General features: G+C 40.0%; 1 protein-coding gene across 3 annotated transcripts; it reads right to left on the bottom strand.

The window, feature by feature from the left end:
* Positions 1-400: 400 nt before the first annotated feature.
* LOC117298836 (LHFPL tetraspan subfamily member 6 protein-like) lies at positions 401-20,670 on the bottom strand. Of its 3 annotated transcripts, none has more exons than XM_033782181.1 (4): positions 20,646-20,670; positions 8,343-8,809; positions 3,365-3,463; positions 401-1,259 (listed from the first exon to the last, which is right to left on the bottom strand). In XM_033782181.1, the coding sequence occupies exons 2-4, from the start codon at positions 8,710-8,712 to the stop codon at positions 1,141-1,143; spliced, it is 588 nt and encodes a 195-aa protein (XP_033638072.1). In that variant the 5' UTR covers positions 8,713-8,809; positions 20,646-20,670; the 3' UTR covers positions 401-1,140. The 3 variants fall into 3 exon arrangements, with proteins under 3 accessions (XP_033638072.1, XP_033638071.1, XP_033638070.1); XM_033782180.1 differs by lacking the exon at positions 20,646-20,670 and adding an exon at positions 18,137-18,336; XM_033782179.1 differs by lacking the exon at positions 20,646-20,670 and adding an exon at positions 10,212-10,408.
* Positions 20,671-21,607: the final 937 nt, after the last annotated feature.

The raw sequence follows: 21,607 nt of genomic DNA, 5'->3' as shown, positions 1-21,607 counted from the left end.
TTCGTCTGCCTATAAAACTATACATACTCCGTCGTAATAATGTTTGAAGATGACAACAGAACTTTGAGAATAAGAATAATATGATTACCAAGTTAAAACAAAACAATTGTTGCACGCTGTGACGGGGGACCATGGGTTTTGTACACCCTCGGGGGCAAATGCCATTTTCCCCGTAGGGGGCAAATGCCATTTCCCCCCCTCGGGTGTACAAAACGCCATGTACCCTGTCACAGCCTTTCAACAATTGTATAAAGTAGCATGCTTTAGTCAAACTCGATGATATCACGATGATATCCTTTTGCTAAATGGGAGACTTTCTGGGACGATAGAGGGCAGCAGACTTACCAGGTAAATCCATTGTTCTCAGAATTATGCGCATGTTCAGAACTACGTAAACAATGGAAATTTACCCGGTATGTCTGCTGCCGCCTAGCGTTGGAAAGTCTCCTATTGTGTACTCTTCACATCATGGCTTTGTTACAATTCACCTCCGGACGATATCCACCGACTATGTTACCATCAACACGAGAAGCATCACAATATATGTCAATCGATTCTCCCCAAGCACTCTAATCATGCCTGAACATTTCACTGGTCACCACATCCAGTGTTGCCCATGCATAAAAAGGCTGATTGTTATTAAATACAGCTGTTACTCTGTTCATGTACTTCATTCCTTTGGCCATGTCTGTTAAGATTATTGCAGACAATTTGCAGTTTGATCGCACTTCTGAAACTTCATGTTCCACCGATCACGAATTATCAACTGATTTTTGTTTTTCAATGAACACAAAGAAAGAAGCACCTATTGTCGTTCATGAGTGCAAAACCAACCCTAACTGGTACTGGCATTTATCTACAAGTAGCATGCCTGTTCAACTGGTAACATCGGATGTTTTTGGTTGTTACTAAACACAAACAAAGAAGCACCAATTGTTCAAACCAACTTGTAGTCCGCGCGTTACATGTATGTTCCACCGGTCACCAGCATATTTTTTTTTAGGAGTGCGAACTCCACGAGCATTTCTAAGGCGCACCCATTCCACTGGTAACACCAGCTTGTCCATCATAGCAAAGTTAAAGACTGGTACTCTGCCGATCGCTATCGTCTTGGCTCGTGGACTGATGATCGCTCGATAGTCAGATCCCATAAGGAACCGATTTCCTCGGTCCGGCTTTGCATGAGAGTATCGACGCCAAGAGCAGGAGCCCACACCCTCCGGCCGTCACTGAGTAAGCCCAAGAGATGCTGCAATCACCTGGCGGAAAGAATAAAATAAAAATTTGCATATTTCACTCATCCATAGCTGTACAGGAAAAGTTTTAAAATATTTAAAAAAACATTTTTCTTTTCTCTTCAGGTTTCTTTGAGTTTAATCTTCAGGCAAAATTTTGTTAATATAAATTTTAAATTTAAAAAACAAATGGCACAATTATTTTCAAGCAAAAAAAGTAAATAAATAAAATGTAAATTTAATGGCCAGAATTTCGAGCCTGATACATCATGTACATTGTTTTAAGGACAAGATAGTCTTTCCTTAGTAAAGGGCACCTGTGCGAGTGAAATACATGTATTTCCACTCTTTCAAGGCGCACCAAGGCAATGATCGGTGGCATATTACAATCTGCCCCCGTTTAAGTGTCAGCCCTGAATCAAAATTTGCTTTTGGCTTCCTTTTTAAAAAGTATCACAACAAAAATTAATTAATAAGAATGTTTTCCAAAATGCTTCTTTTTTTTTTAAAGCTGTACGTACCGTTTGGTTTGGGATTCATTGGAATTGCTTCTCAGCTCAACACTCTTTTCTTGTTTACAATCATTTACGCGGGTCATTGCAAACAGCATGCTTCAATTATACTGGGATAATTTGTTTTTTTATTTGCTGCGTATCATTCATACCCTTACTGTTTCACATACGTACAATGTAAGTCGTCTCAATTGTTTTCTTGCAAAACACAACACACAATTCTCAACCCTAAGCAGTAATGTCATGCATGTTACATGTAATTGTTATGCTGTTAACTACACACGGCCCACTGTACTAAATTATCACATTTTTGTTTATCAAAATTAAAAATATTTTTTATTCAAGAGACAAAGACTGCAGTCCAGGCATATTTCACAAGTTCAAAGCTGACTTCTCAAACTAACCAACCCTACTATTTTGTCGCAACCCTAAACTGTCACAAGGTTATTTTATGGTCACGCTACATAATCCATATCCCAAGTTATTTAACAATTTACCCAGTCAGTTTCAAGTAATAATTATAAATACAAATAAAAGCGTTTTTCTAAATTTCTAAGCTTTTAAAAAGGTGCATATCTCACCTTTCTCATCAGAATAAGACGAAGTGAGTATTCACTTATTAAATCTCCACGGAACAAGGTAAAGAGAGCCGACGATGTTTTAAAATACTTCAAAAAACAATATTGCTGTGTTGTAAACCAACACAAACAAAAGTTAAAATACATGATCCAGAAATTGAGCCTATTTAGGATGCTGCTGACACACTAAGGGGTCAAGCTTCAGACCTTTATGTACCCATCCTGGCGTGTCATGCCTGAGCGGTTCAGAGCACCGGATTCAAGCTCTGGTGTTTGATCAGCAGAGTGTGGGTTCGAATGCCGGTCGTGATCCTTGCTACGTAAAATTGGGGAGGTAGTGCTTTCTGCTCTACCGGCCAGGCTTCGGATTGATGATACCCAAGCCTACATCCCTATGGACTGTAAAAGGGGTAAACCTGTTTCAGCCCTAGGAGTACGTGGCAACGGGCTCTAGAAAAAAATAATTGTAGCCCACACCTTGAGGCGACTTGCATAAAAAAAATTAAAAAAAATAAATAAAACAAATCTGAAAGACACACTGTTGATGTTGTCAATTTTTCAGTACAAGGGTCAAACATTCTGAAAAATAACCAAAGATCAGTCAATGCACGTGTGTACGGTGCATACACTATATAATCTCAAGAAATAACCTCAAGTAATTTGTATAGACACTACATGTAGAAGAAATATCATCATAAGCTTAACATTTACCCTGGAAAATCTTAAAGCCATTGGGAAACAAGGCCAAGACCAGCCGTCGATTTCACCAAACTCTTTCTAACTTACGATTTATCTTACATGTAGGACTTAGGGCGGGTTCAATTCCGTATCCAAATACGTAGGACGCATTGAACTCATCCTAAGTTAGGACGGGTTACTCATCTTAGGTTAGGACAGGATTGATCCTAGCGTTTCGTGAAATCGACTGCTGGGATGACAGAAGCCATGGCCTCCGTGGCCTGCGTGTTATTCCAGGCCTGTGTATTAAAAATGCGATTGATGCTTCGTCAAAAGGGAAATATTTGTCTCCTGTACTCACCGATTTGATAAGATCCGGAAGTCTCTCCACAGGCCGCCTTGACTTGCACATGACTCCACCCATTGGGGTAGAGCACACACCCACTCCCAACAAGACAAGCTGTAAGAGAGAATAACCCATCATGATAAGCCTTGACTTGCACATGACTCCACCCAGTGGGGTTCTAGCACCCAGTGGGATGGGGCACACAGCTGCCCAGCACCCAGATTCATACCGAGTGATACAGTAAGAAACTTAGCATTAACATGAGGGGACATATATATATACAATGAAGGTGACAGCAGAGTTCACATGTAATAACGTTTTGGTCATTGGCTAACTTAAGCGTACAAATTAGATAAAATCTTCTCCCGGAGCACTTAAAGGCATTTCAAAGACCAGTCTTCTCACCTGGTGTATCCCAACATGCATAAAATAACAAATCTGTGACAATTTTTACTCAATTGGTCATCAAAGTTGCAAGAGAAAATAAAAGGAAAAATACCCTTGTTGCACCATGTACACATACATGTAGGTTACTGCACTAATGTGTGTGCTTTCATATGCCTAGAATAAAAGGCTTTTATAACAGGCCTCAATTCTTGAGCCACAAATAAATTACCCTCTCTCAAAAACTATGTTACTTCAGAGGGACTGTTTCTCACACTGCTTTATCAACAGCTCTTATAATGCAATTTCGAAACCACGTCTTCTTTGAAGAAATGAACCCTGAAATTCATTTGTTTAGACAATTCAAACATAAACAATAGTTGGTACGTTCAATGAGATGTACTTATTCCAGCTAGAATCCCACAGAGAATTCATCACCCAAACTACACACTCCACACCTAACTGTAAACAGTTATACCCTGAATAGGCTCAATAGCTCTACAAACAGTCCACCTGTTTAGGTAGGCCTTAGCAGGGCTTAATTGATTGCTATTGTTTGTTGGAAAGATTAACACTTGTGTTTAGGGTGGGAGGGTAAGGGCTCTCTGTGGAGTGGTGTGTGGTCAAAGCAAACATTGATTACTACTACAATCAATAACAAGGGGGTAAACATACGCCTTACTGTCATGCACAAACCGCATTCCTGTAGTATAGTCTGGAGGCGATTGGTGAAGAAATCGCTCAGATATGATAAAAGCATGAAACTTTGCACAATTGATCAATTTTCAACACAACATTTTAAAACTTTTTCAGGGGTGGAGCCCATGTGTACTGAGGGCCTATAGCAACGGTTAACTGTTTCCCCCCAAAAAATGCCCACTGCAGTGCACTGGTAATTTGTACCGAAACATTTCAGCTTTTTATTCATATTTAACTTTACCCATAATAGGCCTACATGTATGCATTACTTGTCAAACTCTGAAAAAGTATGATCACGCTTGATTCTTGCTTAAAGCCAGTGGACACTTTCGGTAAACAGTATTGTCCAAGCCCCACTTTTCGTGTATCACAACTTCTAATTAAAATAACAAACCTGTGTAAATTTAGGCTCAATCGGTTATCGGAGTCGATAATTGTTTTAATGTTTTCTCAAAAAGTAAAGCATTTCATGGAATCATATTTTAAGAGAAGTCTTTTACCATTACCTTCTGTAAACCCTGTAAGTTAGTGTAAATCTTCGATTTTTTTTTTTTTTCTGTTCCGAAAGTGTGTAATGGCTTTAAGAGTCAACTACATTCTACACTGTATTTGGGGCTGGTTCTCCTGGTATGAGGGAAGACACTACAGAGCAAGAAGCCAGCTTGCTTCAAGCACATTGCAAGAAATTATGTAAGAAATGCTCTTGAACTTTTGATAAGAATTGTGGAGAATGTCTTCGTTGCCTTAAGGCAGTGCAGACAGTTTCACACCTCTTAGAAGTCTTGGCAAGTCTGCATGCAAGTGCTAATCTGTCGATGTGCATGTTGTCAGGTATCAATGTCTGACATTTGTAAAGTGACACACCCATGTAAGTCGTTCCATGATCAATTCTTCTATAACAATCTAACAAGGGAACATCTTAAAGGGCTATGTACTTTTTGTAGGACAAAAAAACACAATGTCCACAGATTTACACCAAACTTACACAGTTTGAATATAATGATAGTAGAAAGCTTCCCTGAAAATATTACGTGCCGAGGTGCTGTAGTTTTGGGGAAATGAGTAAAACAATGTCATGAAAATAATTTTCGTCTCATGAGACGAAAATTATGAGCATGTAAAAACGTATTTTCATTTCATTGTTTTACTCATTTCTCAAAAACTACAGCACCTCAGTAAGTAATATTTGAAGGGAAGCTTTCCACTATCATTATCTTCAAACCCTGTAAGTTTTATGTCAATCTGTGGACATTTTGAAAAAGTACCCAAATCCTTTAATAACAAAATGTGTTGGATAATACATGGTATACTAAGCTTGCAAATTCGTGAGTTATTTCGAATCGATGTAAACAACACAATGTGGTGCCAGCCGTGTAGAAAGCATTCTCGCACAACTTTTCCACGACTTCACAAACACAAATGCACACCCACGCATGTCAACACCTGCAATCGTGGACCTCCCATTGGCGCTCCTTTGTTTGGACTATAACTTCATGGCAGCAGCTCAACATTGTTTTTGTTTTTTTCATGCTTTCCAACCGGGACCTTCACCCAACCGAACCTTATTATTTTCCCCCTATTGTTATAACATGATGGTCCTGGGTCCTGGTTTGAAAATACCCAAACATGCTCTGTGAATACAAAATGTACAGTCAATGTACTTGAATGAAATGAAGGCTGGTTTATAAGTCAGTCATGCCAAGAACGCATACGATCGCCAACTTTTTGACACTGATGCATCAGTGTGCAATTCTAAATTTGCAAAAAGGCACCCTCCTCAAAAATTGTTAAAACTACATGAATAACACGTTTAAAGGGCTAAGACCAACTGACCAAGAGGTACAATTAAAGGGGCACAAATGCTAAAACAAAGTTATGAGACACATTTAAGGTGTACCAAGGTCAAGACCAAGGTACATGTAACAGACACATGTTAAAGGCAGTGGACACTATTGGTAATTACTCAAAATAATTATTGGCATAAAACCTTACTTGGTAACGAGTAATGGGGAGAGGTTGATGGTATAAAACATTGTGAGAAACGGCTCCCTCAAAAGTGCCATAGTTTTCGAGAAAGAAGTAATTTTCCACGAATTTGATTTCATGACCTTAGATTTAGAGCTTGAGGTCTCGAAATCAACAATGTAAACGTACACAACTTCGTGTGACAAGGGTGTTTTTTCTTTCATTGTTATCTGGCAACTTCAATGACCGATTGAGCTCACAGGTTTTTAATTTTATGCATGTTGAGATACACCAACTGTGAAGGCTAGTCTTTGACAATTACATTTACCAATCCTGTCTAGTGTCTTTAAGGGGCACCAAGGCTCAGAATGTATAAGACACATTAAAGGTGCACAAAGTTCTAGATCAATTGGTAACATACAAGGGGCATCAAGGCCAACACCAAGGTACATAATGTGAGATAAACTTAAGGGGCACCACCAAGGTGATTCAAGAAGACCAAGGTTCCAAAGGCCATGACTACATGTATGAGCTTCTGAACAATTCAAGGCCTGCCTTCCAAACCTGTCTTTAAAAACACTGGACACCTTTGGTAATTGTCAAAAACCAGTCTTCACAGTTGGTGTATTTCAACATGCATAAAATAACAAACCTGTGAATGTTTTTTTGTGGGTTTTTTTGGAGTAATTTCCAATAGTGTCCACTGCCTTTAAAGGCACTGGCCGGTCTCAATACAGTAGGTGATCCGAAGTTCAAGAAAACAATGACAGAAAAAATAAAGACTATGGGCCACCTGCATGTAAGGGGCACCAAGGCCAAGACAATGAAAGCTGAGGCCATAATTGGTCTACAGTGTTGAATTCCAGGCCTACAATACATTCCAAGCTTGTCTTTGAAACCAGCCCTAATAAAACCAACCCCAACAGCCCTCACCCGGTAGCTAACGCTTCCGACTGTCTAAACACTACGCCCATCAGTCCAAGCCTCCCGATTCAATACCCAGGCCCCTGGCTACAATAAAAACCTTGTTGGTGCAGCAGTCTCTCCAGGAATATTTGATCTCTCGGTTCACCCAAGTTCAGTGTAAAGTACCAACTTTAATGTTTTAGTAGGGCCAGTTTTTAAAAGCTACAGCCTTCGACCCCAAGTCCCAGGTCACTGTCTTCACACAGCAGATCATATCTCACTTTATTCCTAAAGGCATTCAAATCCAACACAAGTTCTTTGGAATTTATTTTCCCCAAAATCTTAGAGGTTCACCCTGGAAGGAAAAACAGTAACCGGGCTGAATGGTTTGTAGCTGTTTTCTACATTTTGTATTTGAGGTCAATCTCTCTGCAGTGCACAATAATACGCCATGGTAATTCACCATAAAAACAACTTTTGAGAACTTATGAAATTTGACACATTTTACCAGTAGTATGGCAGTTGCAAACTCCTTAAGATCTTTTTTTACATTTAGGCCATGATGTAAAGAGCAAAAAAGCAGGGATAATGCCAGGCTTCATACACTGGCAATTTTGCTCCCTTCACCCCCCCCTCCACCCACAGCCTCTGTATCAATGAAGAGTGTGCTTCGATCTTAATGACAAAGCCCCTTTAAACAGTTCTGAAGACTCCAAATTTGCTACAAAGGTAGGGAGTGAAAACTGTGTTCAAAGCTTCCATAAAATTACATGTAATAAGATTTTTTTATGATTTGTTTAAAATGTTGACATTGAAAGCATGCATTGACTTGTACTTTTTTCAGTCACGTCCCTCGTGGCACAGCAGAGAACCAACACTCAACTCGACTCGCATGGCTCTGGCCAAGTATCGAACCACCGTCACCTTGGTGAGAATAGAGGCGAGCACTTTTACGAACAAGCCAACCATGCTCCCCGTATCATAGGGGGCCTTAGTCACCAAAATAAACGAAAGTGTCCTACATTTAAAAAAAACTCACCTGCAATAAACTGAATAACACCAGCCACTTTCCCGACTCTCTGCGTCACCAAATCCTTTACGCAGCAGGCGAGTATCCCGGTAAACGCAACGAGCATGGACACCACGCACCCGACGCCCAGCAGAATCGTGCACAGTTGCCACGACAACGTGGGTATGTCCTCAAAGCTGGAGTATCGACCGCAACCGACGGCGATCTCCGCCCGCGACGTCGGGTAGTTGCAGCGTCGGAACAGGCCAAAGTGGACGGGGTGCTCCAGCATGGATCCCGTTATCCAGTAAGGGAAGATGAAGCCCGTACAACACAGGCAGGTCCCCAGGAAGGAGACGAGGGTCCAGACGATCCCGGTGGTGGTTAGTCCTATCCCCATGGCGATGGAGTCAACACCACCTTCAGGTTCCGCCTCTGCGACATAAGTTGACACTGTGCTGGGGAAACGCTTGCTGAAGGTCCCTGGTTCGGGGATCCTGTGTCAAGATTGAAAATAAACAAAAACCAAATGAAATCCTGGTTCAATGGTACAATAAATCAAAAAGTGTCTTGAAATGAAAGTCGTTGAGAGGTTACTGGGTCTTAACGTGTTTATATTAGACCCAGTTTACAGCATTACGTTACACCTTAACTGGCCAAGACACTACAATAAGACAGAGGTGAGAGTCATACTAACGAAAAAGTCTGAAACTCTGATACAAATTCAAAGGTGAGTTGAAATGATGCCATTTCTACCGTTTGGTAACCCCTGGGGTTATAGATTCCAAGCAGCTTTTGGAAACAGTATCCAAAGCACCAAAGAATTAGACAAATGGAAGGATTTCTTTATTTGTGGAAAAAAAAATATTGTCTGATTTTCTTCACCAGGCCAAAATAAAAAGTCTGAATTCAGCCAAAAGTCTGAACAATCTCATCCCTGATTATATAAGCCCTTTTCACACTGGCCTAACCTTGATCCGTGGAATCGGCGACTGGCTAAACAAAATTTCTACAAGGATTAAAACCGATCTGGAGATTTCTTTCACACTGCACTAAACCCATAGAAAAGTTATCCCAGTCCCAGAGATGTAACATCGAGAATTGTGGGATAACCTACAATGTATGTTGTAGTCCTGGTAAGGGTTAAGTTTGACCCAGATGAAGCCAGTTTGGGGTTTGTTTACCGGTAAATTTGTAGCCCTGAAAAATTGTAGTGTGAATGCTTCTTTTATCCTGGAAAATCTCTCCTTTAAAGTTTTCCTTAACACATAGATTCTACATAGACTTCAGTACAATAACATGTCAGCCAAGCACTCACTAACACTTTTTACCGAACCGAACTCTACATCTGTTAAATGCGAGGCACCTACATGTACATGTACCTTCAAATTCACAGCCGTTCCAAGTTAAATAATCCAGTTTACGTCTTAGACTTGTTGAGCATCAAATTTGCTTTCTACAAGTAGGTAGCAGTTTTTGTTTACAAGCAAGCCCAAACATCAACCATACACACCAGCACACTGCTTGTGTGGTGTAGAAAATAATCTTCAGTTGGCCCGCGGCCTGATGATACTTTATGGAGACATCTAAGGCCGATTGTCTCCTAGCCCCTTGATCATTGCATCGATGCCCTTGAAATGCTCCAATAGAGATTGACAATTTCCTCATAGCTAGGGTGCCCTTTACCAAGGAGAAAATGCTTCGGTGCCCTTGCCCTTTCAAAAACAAAGCAGTCAGACCCGGAGTCGATTTCACAAAGAGTTAGCCCCAAGTATTTATTTTCTAGGACCAGTCCTAAGTTAGGACTAGTCATAGAAAAAGATAAAAAATACTTCTTTGTGAAATCCACACCAGGGCCCCATGACAACAATTCCACATCGTACAATACAGTACACCTACCTCATTGAGATTGCGTATCCCGAATTAAAATACCTCGGATAACTATCCTGCCCTCTCAACGAAGCCATAATGTCCTCTGTCCACAAAGTCAAAGTTCTCTAGTTTTACTACAACTAAATGTCTACTCCTCCAGGCAATTAATGTCCATCATTCAAAGGCAGGAAGATCAGAGAAACATCATTATCATCCAACGTCTTGAGTTCAAGATTCAGACAGATCTTTTGTATACCCACACACTAAACTACATCAGTTTCCGTCTGCTTCTTGATGCTTAAAGACAGCTGCATCAAACCAAATGTTGTTGAAGTGACAACACAAGACTTCAGCAAAGTATAAAGTACAACCGCAGTAAATACTGATGTAAATGATTCCTACAGTCACACCAGTGCTGAGTTGTCCATCTGACTAACAGAGTTCCCCCCCCCTCCCCCTACAATCCAATCATTCCAGAGAAGATATTGGTGGCTGTAGGCCAGGCTAACCGCTAGGAATGTTTCCACTAATATCCTTGGAGAATTAGGGAATTTAATTCGATCGCGTATATCACACATCAGTATGATATAATTTTACCACAGGGTATGAAAGATTTTTACCAATCAATTTGGTAAAAGCAAATTAGAATTTCTAATCAGGAATTAGTTTTTTGGTTTTATTTGGTTGATACCTAGTCCTCATGCAGGAGGAACTGTTTTCGTCCAGCAACATGTTTGCGCAGCAAAACATTTACACTGAACTATATTTTGTGTGTGATGGTAAAAAGGGATGTTGAGTAGCAAAAAGTTATATTTGAGAGTTTTTTAGCAAGCAATGATTTGTGTACGGTTTTGCTCTGCTATTCAAAACAAAGCTTCCGCTGTCATGTACTCCATTTTAGTTCACAAAATACAATTTTGTTTTACAAAACTTACTGCCCAGGAATTTAGGGAAACTATTTTTATTTCCCTGGTGGCTGAAATATTTCATTAAATGTTTGTAATCACTATTGATTTAATCCAATGCCATCAAGGGCTTTGTTGCTGGTCACAGCACAGGGGCTTCAAAAATAAACTCTTAATTTGGAATCAGATGACACTGGACCGGAAATTATTTACATTTTGCGCAGCATACAATGTATATAACTTACAAAAACATTGAAACTTTTTTACTTTAAAAAACATCCTCTTTGGTAACGATCAAGTGATTATTTTTTTTTTTAACGGCTTCTTTTGTATACGGTTAAACTTGTTGGTAATCTCATTTAAAACCCACAGTGAATTGGTAAAAAAGAGGGTTGACTGCATTTACCTACAAAGTACATACTTACCAATCATATTGCATGCTGGCATAGCTCATCTCTTATTAAAAACTAAAGGGGATGACATTAAATGGTCAGATTAATATTTTTATGCTGGCATAAAACCACAAAAGGTCAGATAGTGGGAGGGTTGACTGAGCACTGCGTGTACCATGTAGGCCCTACATGTACATGTAAGCTACATGTATTGTATGCTGGCATCTACACTGAGTGTATTTCAGCTAGGATTCAAAATCTTGGGTTGATATTATGGTCAGATAGTGGGAGGGTTGACTGTGTAGTGTGTACTTTCTCAAGAAAAATGCCATGCTGGCAAACATGATTTACAGTTCATATGATTCAAAACCACAAATTGAATGGTCATATAGTAGGAGAGTTGACTCATTATGCGCAGATAAAAACTGAGACGGTCAAAACAATTTTGTTTACAATCTTGGAAAAAAAAAGTGATTTTTGCAAATATCCTTTGCGCACACAATAACATTGAACGAGGTGCGTGTCGCTAGCTACACTAGCATGCACCTCATTTCAAGTCTAGCGCGTGCCTACCAAGTATTAGTCTTGGTTCAGGACTCTCCTGGATTTGTAACAAGAAAGCGCGCTATAAACCACGAACCGCTATCACAGGAGAGTCTTGGAACATTCGTTAAATCTCCCCCCAAAATCAGGGGGAAACATAATGCGCGTGCGTAGGTTTCCAGCAGAGCCCGCCCCTTTTTTTTTGGGGGGGGGGGAGATTTAACGAATGTGCCAAGACTCTCCTGTGATAGCGGTTCTCGGGTGATAGCGGTTCGTGGTTGATAGCGCGTTGGGGGTGATAGCGCGCCCTGTTGTGACAAATCCAGGAGAGTCTTGAACCAAGACTAACCAAGTATTTGCGATAAGGTCTACAACACGGTGTATATATAGGCCTAGAGGAAGTAATTCCTTCCACTATATAGTACACATGTGTGTAGTCAATTCACTGCTGCAATCATGTCTTTCATCTGCGGTCAATTCCCATCACTAACAAGTTAACCTTCGATAAATTGCATGCATGCACTGTCCCCAGTGACATCACACCATTTTCATTCTTCGTGTATTAGTTGGCAGACTGTATTCTCATCCAGCCAGCAGAGGAGGAATACAGTATGTCTGTTTTATCAATAAATGGAGTGTATGTGGTTAGGGAGAAAAGACATTTTAAATGTTGTGGTAGGCCCCAATTTACACCCTGTTATTTTTTAGAGATTGTGACAGCATAGTGGCGGGGTGGAGTGGGGGGGGGGGCGTGTTAAACGAACCGATGGGCAGGGCTCAAAAATTTGTCTTTTAGCATTCAGCTTGTAGCTCCATATTTTTACCAGTATTGAGTGTTACTGAACCAACAAATATTTTACAAGACCATTTTATAAGTTGATTTGAGCACTGTTAAAGACAGTGGACACTATTGGTAATTGTCATAGACTAGCCTTCACAGTTGGTGTATCTCAACACACACATAAAATAACAAACCTGTGAAAATTTGAGCTCAATCGGTCATTGAAATTGCAAAAGAAAAAAAAAACCTTGTCACACGAAGTTGTGTGCGTTTAGATGGTTGATTTCGAGACCTCAAGTTCTAAATCTGAGGTCTCGAAATCAAATTCGTGGAAAATTACTTCCTTCTCGAAAAGCTATGGCACTTCAGAGGGAGCCGTTTCTCACAATGTTTTATACCATCAACCTCTCCCTATTACTCGACACCAAGAAAGGTTTTATGATAATAATTATTTTGGGTAATTACCAATAGTGTCCACTGCATTTAAGAATGGGTTTTGAGGCATATTTCATGGTGAGGTGTATCAATATATTTTTGGTTTTTGGTAACACCATGTGTAGTGGATGAACTTGCCACTAGGTAGAGTTTGTTGAAAAACACAATACCATCCGACTAGTCTAGTCATGATATACTACTTGCCCAATGCTATTGGCATCAGTCTTGCGAGCGTTGCTAATTTTGAACCCTGGTGACAGTACCCTTTATTGCTTTGAAAGTGGCTCTAGGGCAGGCCGTATGCGCGCTAAGACGCGTACATCAATGAAGCACACATCACGCAGCAGTTCTGGTTTGATTTCTATGGCACACACACAACGCACTCACTGGGAATTCCTCGTTTAAAGGAACACGTTGCCTTGGATCGGTCGAGTTGGTCTTTGAAAAGCGCCCTGTAACCGTTTGTTATAAAACCGATATGGTTAGAAAGATGTTGTAAAAGTAAAATACAATGATCTACACAAATATGCCTCGAAATTGCTTGGTTTTCGTTTTACCTCGTCGACAAACACGGTCAGCCATTCATGGGAGTCAAAACTTTGACTCTCATAAATGGTCGACCGTGTTAGTTCGCGACGTAAAATGAAAACCGTGCAATTTTGAGTGATACTTGTGTGGATTATTATATTCTACTTTTAAAACATCTTTCTAACCATAAATGCATTTCATAACAAACAGTTTAAAACGCTTTTCATAGACCAGCTCGTCCGATCCAAGGCAACGTGTTCCTATCCCAAGCACGAAGGGGGTTCATATGCACACGCTCACAGACGCCATGTTGTGGATGGGCAGGTTTTTGAATGGTCACGTCATATTTTGATACGGTCTATAGAGATGGATGGACCCTGACACCATGCAGACTTTGAGGCACAGACCGCACTTCAACGCTGCAACTATTTGGTTATCAATACTTATTGTACTGGCGTCAATATTTATTTAAAGTCACCAATACTGGGTAAACACACCCTATTGTGCCGACGTGTTTGTATTATGGAAACGTTGTTTGCTCTCTGGAAAATAGACGACAAGCGAAAAAACGTTTTTGATCGAGTTGTCTGGTAATTTGTCTGGAATAATGAGGGAAATCAGGACGCTTTTGGGGAAAGGAATTCAAACGATCTTTTGGCAACGAGGCTTTGATGGCTTTATTATTCACATTCCTTTTTACTGTTCATTGATTCATTGTGCACTGCTTTTAAATTTCTATGTAAAAAAGTTTACGCAATTTAGCCATTCCCCACAAGTTCAATTTTTTTTGTAAAAAAAAAGAAAAAGATAATTTTATTTGGATGGAATGTGTACCGATGCACCATACTGTGGTGACATTCCAAATCAAAATGATCACTCTGGTCTGGTTGTTTGTGCTCTTATTTAGGCCTCAATCAATCCGATTGTAAGCATTCTTCATCCCCGGTCATTGACTTGGTGCTCCACTTTAGACGACTACAATTTGCTCACAGAGGTCCTTAAAATCAAGGAGAAAACACTTGATGTGCACCATAAAAAAAGAAGAAGAAATGGTTTTCAACTTCAAACCATTATCGAATTGACATACATGCACATGTAGGGTACATCATTCAGGAAAACACTGGGGGTCACCGGAAGGGAAAGATCTTCCAACTTCAATTAGGAAAGCAAAGCTTTACAAGTATTTTGGACATGTGAACAGAATGGACAGTGGCAGATTATGATACCCCAAAATTCTCTCAGGAGACCACATTGCAGGAAACAGACCCAGAGGAACACCAGGAAAACGATGGCTGGAAGATGCATCAAGCACTTCTGTGAAGAGGCTGCGAACCATATGTGGCAGCAGCAAGACATCTACAAAAATAGCAAGGAACAGAGACTTACTGAACGGAGATGGATCTACCTCGGGAGGACGGCTATAATGATGATTATGACATCATTCAGTCCAGTTTTTCATCTCGGAAAACTTGCATTTATAACAGTGTACATGGCTGCCAAGCGTGGAATTTCATCTTTTGAGAGACTGATTTTCAGTTTGCAACGAAAAAGTTAAAGGCAGTGCACCTTATTTGTAGTTACTCAAAATATCTATTAGCATAAAACCTTACTTGGTAACGAGTAATGTGGAGAGGTTGGTAGTATAAAACATAGTGAGAAACGGCTCCCTCTGAAGTGGAGCAGTCTTCGTGTGACAAGGGTGTTTTTTCTTTCATTATTATCTCGCAACTTCTACGACCGATTGAGCTCACATTTTGTTATTTTATGCATGTTGAGATACAGCAAGTGAAAAGACCGGTCTTTGACAACTACCAATAGTGCCCACTGTCTTTAAAGTCTGTGGGACACTTTGTATGGGAGTTGGGGGGGGGGGGGGCCTTAGACCAGGAATACAGAGGGCACTTACATTATGTATCCTTGGCCTCAGTTTAATTCCAGGCCTACCTCTTCAATTCTTGCAAAAGTTTATCAAACAGTACGCAAACCTACCTGTTTTCTTTTAATTAAACAGCACATTTGTTTACACTAATGTTTATTTTTTGTTTTGATTTTGACTAACTGTTAACATCAATTGAGTATTTTTTTCTAGTCAAATCAAAGTTGTGTTATTTATTCATTTTCATATCACAGTAGTGTGTACAAAAAAATAGCTCATGTTTTCAAAGGGTTTTGAAGTGGTTGGGCACACTAAAATCCAACACTTTCAAAGTTTTTTTTGTTTAACATGAATTTCTGTTTCCCCTAACACACTTCTGGATAGAGTGCTGTCAGATGACCTGTAGACTATGTCATCCTAAAAACCAACGCAGTACAGTGCCATCTCTGTACACCGTGGACGCAATTCCTTATGTTGTAGCCAATGACCCCCCTTGACTACCAGCTCCACTAATCCCCCTCAAGGATGGGTTTTAGGTGATGATACCTTTTGTCCTCCAACCTTGGATGCTGGCAAAGTTGCGGAATCACACTGAGGCGGCAAAGACACCAAACGTGCCGACGGCTTTTGTTCTCCAGTGACAGGATTTAAAAATCAATGTTTTTTTCCAGAGAGTGAATGTTTTTGTCGATAGGAAGGATGCGTAATGAGGGAGAAATTGTCACACTGTTTATTGTGAAACAGAGGGTTTGCACTAGTTGCGGCTCAATGGTGGCTTTCATCCGCTCTGCTGTACTGTTGAAATACGAATGGTTTAATGGTATTTTCACACTGATTCAGATCTGTAACCTAACGTTAAAGGCACTGGAAACCTTTGGTGATTGTCGAAAACCAGTATCTCACTTGGTTGAACTTAAATGCATACAACGACAAATCTCTGCAAATGTTGACTCAATAGGAGACTTTCCAACGCTAGGTGGCAGCAGACATACCGGGTAAATTTCCATTGTTTACGTAGTTCTGAACATGCGCATAATTCTGAGAACAATGGATTTACCCGGTAAGTCTGCTGCCCTCTATCGTCCCAGAAAGTCTCCCATTGGTCAGAATCAAAGTTGCAAGAGAATAGTAAAAGAAAAAAACCTTGTTAGACAGTGTGCTTTCAGATGCCCTATAAAAGGCTTCAAGTCTTAGAAAAATTTCCCCTTTCTAAAAAATACTTCAGAGGGAGCGGTTTCTCACAATGTTTTAATACAAGATACTATCAACAGCTCTCCATTGCTTTACTTAGAAACAAGTTTTACTGCTAACAATTACTTTGAGTAATTACCAATAGTGTCCAGTGCCTTTAGAGGTAGAATCATAAATGGTATCACAAATCTATCACCATGAAAACTTAATTTGAATGGTGAAGAAGCCTTGCAGCTGTTCATTATAAACTATTTTGAGAAAAGGATTCCCAACAAATTAGTAGGGTTTCAGTTTATTTTCACCCAAAAAACATTTCAATCTGAGAAACAATTACAGTGTGCATTGAATCCCTTTTATCGTAATGGGTTGACTGAAAATTATAATTATTGTAGGAGTGCCCCATTATACAATTGTTGCAGGTTGTGACGGGGTCCATGGCGTTTTGTACACCCGATATGACATGTTGCCATGGGGTGCGTTCCACTCGCGCATACGACTCGCAACTGTTCGCACAAACGTTTTTTTATCGTTTGAACGATTGGTGCGTATACGCGATGTCAATATTGCGGCGTCCTGAAATGAAGATGGCGCGCACCATATGTGCGCACCTCCGAAGTATGTTTGCCTAAAGTTGCCAACGTTCGCCAACGGTGGCGACGAACAACTCGTTCCACTTGAAATTGTTGGCGAACGTGCGCAACTGTTGGCAACGTTTGCGCGAGTGGAACACACCCCTGGTAAGGGCCCTGGTGCTCCTGTAAGGATTTACAATTGTAACAGCTAAAGTGAGTGCCCCTACATGTATGGCCTTGCCCTACCCACTGTTATTATTGCCTGGCCTTCTCAAGATAAACTTACAAGACCGCAATAAAAAAATTATTGTAATTTTTAAAACATGGCTTCAAAATTGTAAATAACAGTCAACCTAACAAAGAGGCAATTGCCTTGATGTCTTTTAGTCTTTGCCTTGATGTCCCTTACAAATTTCCAGATTGTTTTTGAATTTCTTAACAGCGGTTCCCAGAAAAATTAACTGCCTTACACTGTTACAACAACAACCTAGAGGCCTAATAAGAAACAACTTTAATAAGAATGGTCTCATGAAAGCCACTTGAAATTAGTAAGACCCTTCAATTTTCAAGCCTGATATTATTTGTAAGTTTTTTCCTCACATTTGGGTCGTACAAGTACATTGTAATTTAAAAGCTTTCATAATAAAAATCATTACCATTAAAACAAAACAATTAAACATCATTCTTAAAAATTAAAACAAAACATCATGTACCAAAAACATCACGTACCTCAACAGTCTTTCCCTTCTAAGTATTCTTGACTTTGCCATTTTTCAACGCTTCTTTTTTTTCACTTTCACACAATTCTCTCGTCTCCCACACTTTTTATGATGTTGTCATCACTGTCACTGAACATCCATCATGACAAACGGCCCCACTGTGTCAATTTAACAGCCCACAAAGCACGCAATGTCCCACGTGCTCACACAGTGTGGGAGACTAAGCATAATGATTGAGCGTTATATTCGCCGGAACAAACAGTGAAAACAGAAAAACAGGTAGCTGGGTGGGGGGGGGGGAGAGAGAGTGGGTAGTGTGAACAGAAGCACCGGTCACACTTCAGTGAATTTACTTGTTATGCTCATAAACACTGATTCACTATTAAGGTTGGGGTTTTATTGAAGTCATTGTGGAGTTACCCAACCCTATTGCAAAGGCTGACTTGTGCCTTTTTAAAGTGGACTACACTTTGTACACTCTCCAGATGGATTAACAACATTCTTTGTTAATAGTGGTCCGCTGGCTGAAATGCCTTAAGACCAGTGAAAATTCAATCCAAGTGGTCCGACTTGCTGGCTAGTTTGGAGATGAAAAGCGTCCCAATTTAATATGAAATATGGACTAGTGACAAACCTGATGGAGCAGTGAAATGAGTTAGCTTTACTGGTCCTTCTGGCTAGTTTACTAAAAAAAAAAACAAGCAAAGGGGGTGGGGAAGAGACCACCTGCAACCACAATCCACATAGATACTGTAAGGTCAAATAAAAAAAAATACCAGTTGATCGTCCCCCATCACATCCTTTTTTGGGGGCTGCATCCTTTTTTTCCCCTCTTTTTCTCCCCAATTTTTGTAAAAATAAAAAAAAATTAAAAACGTGATGCTCTCGAACACGTGTACCGTGTGTAACTTACCACTACTACCAGCAAATCTTTTTAGTGTAATAATTCGACCCTGTTAACACGGGTCCTCATGCAACAAATAGATATAAAATAAGTTTGCGGTGGGTTCAAACTGAAGAATTGGCGGCCTGTTTGATTTGAAATACTAAGCGACCATCTTGGAAAAAAAAAAAAAAGTCCTCATCGTCCTTTTTCTTTGAAAAATCCGGACAATCAATATTGTTATTTTTTTTAATTTGTCCAATGTTCAAGGGGCAAGCTAAGCTTTCTTGACACCAAAACCAGGCAAATAGAACAATTTTTATGCCACAAATAGACCCAGTCAGTGATGGGGCTCTGTGTACCGTTTTTTTTTTTTTTTTTTATAAATTATGATTTTTAAATGACCCTTTACTCAGTCCAAGCCACGCACAACCAAACCATACAGAAGACAGGTTTGTGAGTGGAGCCTATGGATGGAGGTTCTACCCCCATGGACGGTTGGTGGGAAGTCAAAACCATGCAATGAGGTTTATCGCGAATAGCAAAATATCAAGAGAGGGCGCTGTTGAACCCACACAAAGGTACAGGCGTTGCGTGCGCGAGTCGTACAAACTGCATAGTAACCGCCCCATATTCCTTCCCACACTGCAGTGCGTTTCTGAATCGCGATAAACCTTATGCACAGGGCCAGAGTAGGATAACTTTCCGTATGGCGCCACCACTTTTTCACTCATATTTACAGAAAGGGATATCTCATTGAGGTAAATTAAATGTATATTATTTCATATCGAATGAAAAAGTGGTGGCGCCATACGGAAACTTTTCCCCAGAGTAACAGATGCCTAGGTTTTTTAGAACTATGGTTTGGGATGCTTGTTTGGCTAATCAAACAGCGAAACAACCTTCAGAGTGAAAAAAAATGTCAAAATCCTGCCAACACACTTTTTCATCACTCATTCACAGAAAGGAATAGGGTAGGCCTATTTTCACTTTCTAAAATTAGATAGATAAATATTTTTCATAAAGAATGAAAAGTGGCGACAGGATACAGAGAAAGACACCGTTTTCAATGGTTGAATGATGGTCAATACCAATTACATTATTATTATTATTATTATTATTTTATTCGCCATAACAGTACAAAACAAAATACATTGACAACATTATACCCCAAGATGGGCAAGGGACAACAAAAGCAAATACATACTATGATCCGTAGATCTGTTGCCCCAGTTGCCTTACATCTGGGGCATACATGCCTGCACGTAGTATTTAGATAATGGAGCCCCACCAAACAGTTCTATTTTTTGCAATTTGTTGTAACTAGAAAAGTAGTGTGCTTCTCCAAGGTTTTTCTCAACATTGTTGTTTTGTTTGTGTTGCGTTCATTCCATTCTGGCCGCAGTCACTCAATGCGCCCACCGACCACGGACGTCCTTCAATTCAATTCAAGACTGTGATTGTGAACAAAAATTGATGTTCGAGACCACAGAGCACTAAATATTATAAATAAAAACAAACACATGTTCCATTCACTAGTCTACTGCATGTCTATTGGAACAACCTTGAAGTTTGCAACCTTGGGGAATTAAAAATACAATTTACAGCTATTTTAGAAAATGAAATCAGAACTTACCATCCACGCGTCGCAGCAGATCGAGTAGGATAGCGCCACTAACATTAGACTTGCTACCTAGTCGTTGGTTCAATGTGCTGTTGTGCACGCAGTTTTTTCTTTGACAAAAAAGTGAGGGCGCCCCACAGACCACGTTTTTTTCTTCTCTTTTTTTGAGAAGGCCCTGCCTGTTTCGCACCCTGTGCAAGCTTCTATCGCAAACGCTGACCCGAGTTTTTGCCAACCGAGTTTGGACATCTACGGATATCCTTATAATGCAAAACAAAAACATGGCCACTGAGTTTGTAACAAAGTCACACAACAAAGCAATTGAATTTGTTGGAAACGAAGTAGACATGTACACAATCATTGAAATGTTGCAGAATTGTTTTGAACTTGGTGTCAGCAAGTTAACACGATAGTGTTTTGCTAATTTTTCAACTGTCCATGCCTAGTTTGTTTATCAACAATGGAAATGCCAGCCTATAACGACGCAAAAGGGTCCATTACAGCTTAAAGGCAGTGGACACTATTGGTAAAAAGTATTATCATAAAACCTTACATGGTACGAGTAATGGGGGAGAGGTTTATAGTATACAATATTAAGTGGCTCATCAGAGAGGAATATTATCGCAAGGTAAAATTTGGACTGTTCCATTTCACGAGGCGAAGCCGAGTGAAATGGAACAGTCCAAATTTTACCGAGCGACAATATTCCTTCCATTCCACGAAATAAAGCCACTCAATAATTATTTGTTTTATATAACTGACATTTAGATCTTTGTCATTTGATGTATTTTAAAAGTATAACATTATGAAAAAATCAATCATAGCGCCGCGTAGCGGCAACAATGCACAAATTTAATAGCAATCGGATCACAACCTTTTGCACATCACACAAAAGTTTGACATCACACACGATGATGAAGGATCCGACCCTTCAAAATAAATACCATGATGTCTTACTAAAAAATGGACAGGTC

The sequence above is a fragment of the Asterias rubens genome, chromosome 13 (genome assembly GCF_902459465.1).
Source record: "Asterias rubens chromosome 13, eAstRub1.3, whole genome shotgun sequence".
Classification (NCBI taxonomy): domain Eukaryota; kingdom Metazoa; phylum Echinodermata; class Asteroidea; order Forcipulatida; family Asteriidae; genus Asterias; species Asterias rubens.
This window is presented reverse-complemented; position numbering and strand designations above follow the sequence as displayed.

Excerpts from the sequence above, each read along its gene's own strand:
- LOC117298836 (XM_033782179.1), bottom strand. The coding sequence starts at position 10,279 with ATGGCTTCGTTGAGAGGGCAGGATAGTTATCCGAGGTATTTTAATTCG. Across the intron at positions 8,810-10,211 it reads GGATACGCAATCTCAATGAG|GATCCCCGAACCAGGGACCT; the intron begins GTAGGTGTACTG and ends ATCTTGACACAG. Across the intron at positions 3,464-8,342 it reads TGTTATTCAGTTTATTGCAG|CTTGTCTTGTTGGGAGTGGG; the intron begins GTGAGTTTTTTT and ends TCTCTCTTACAG.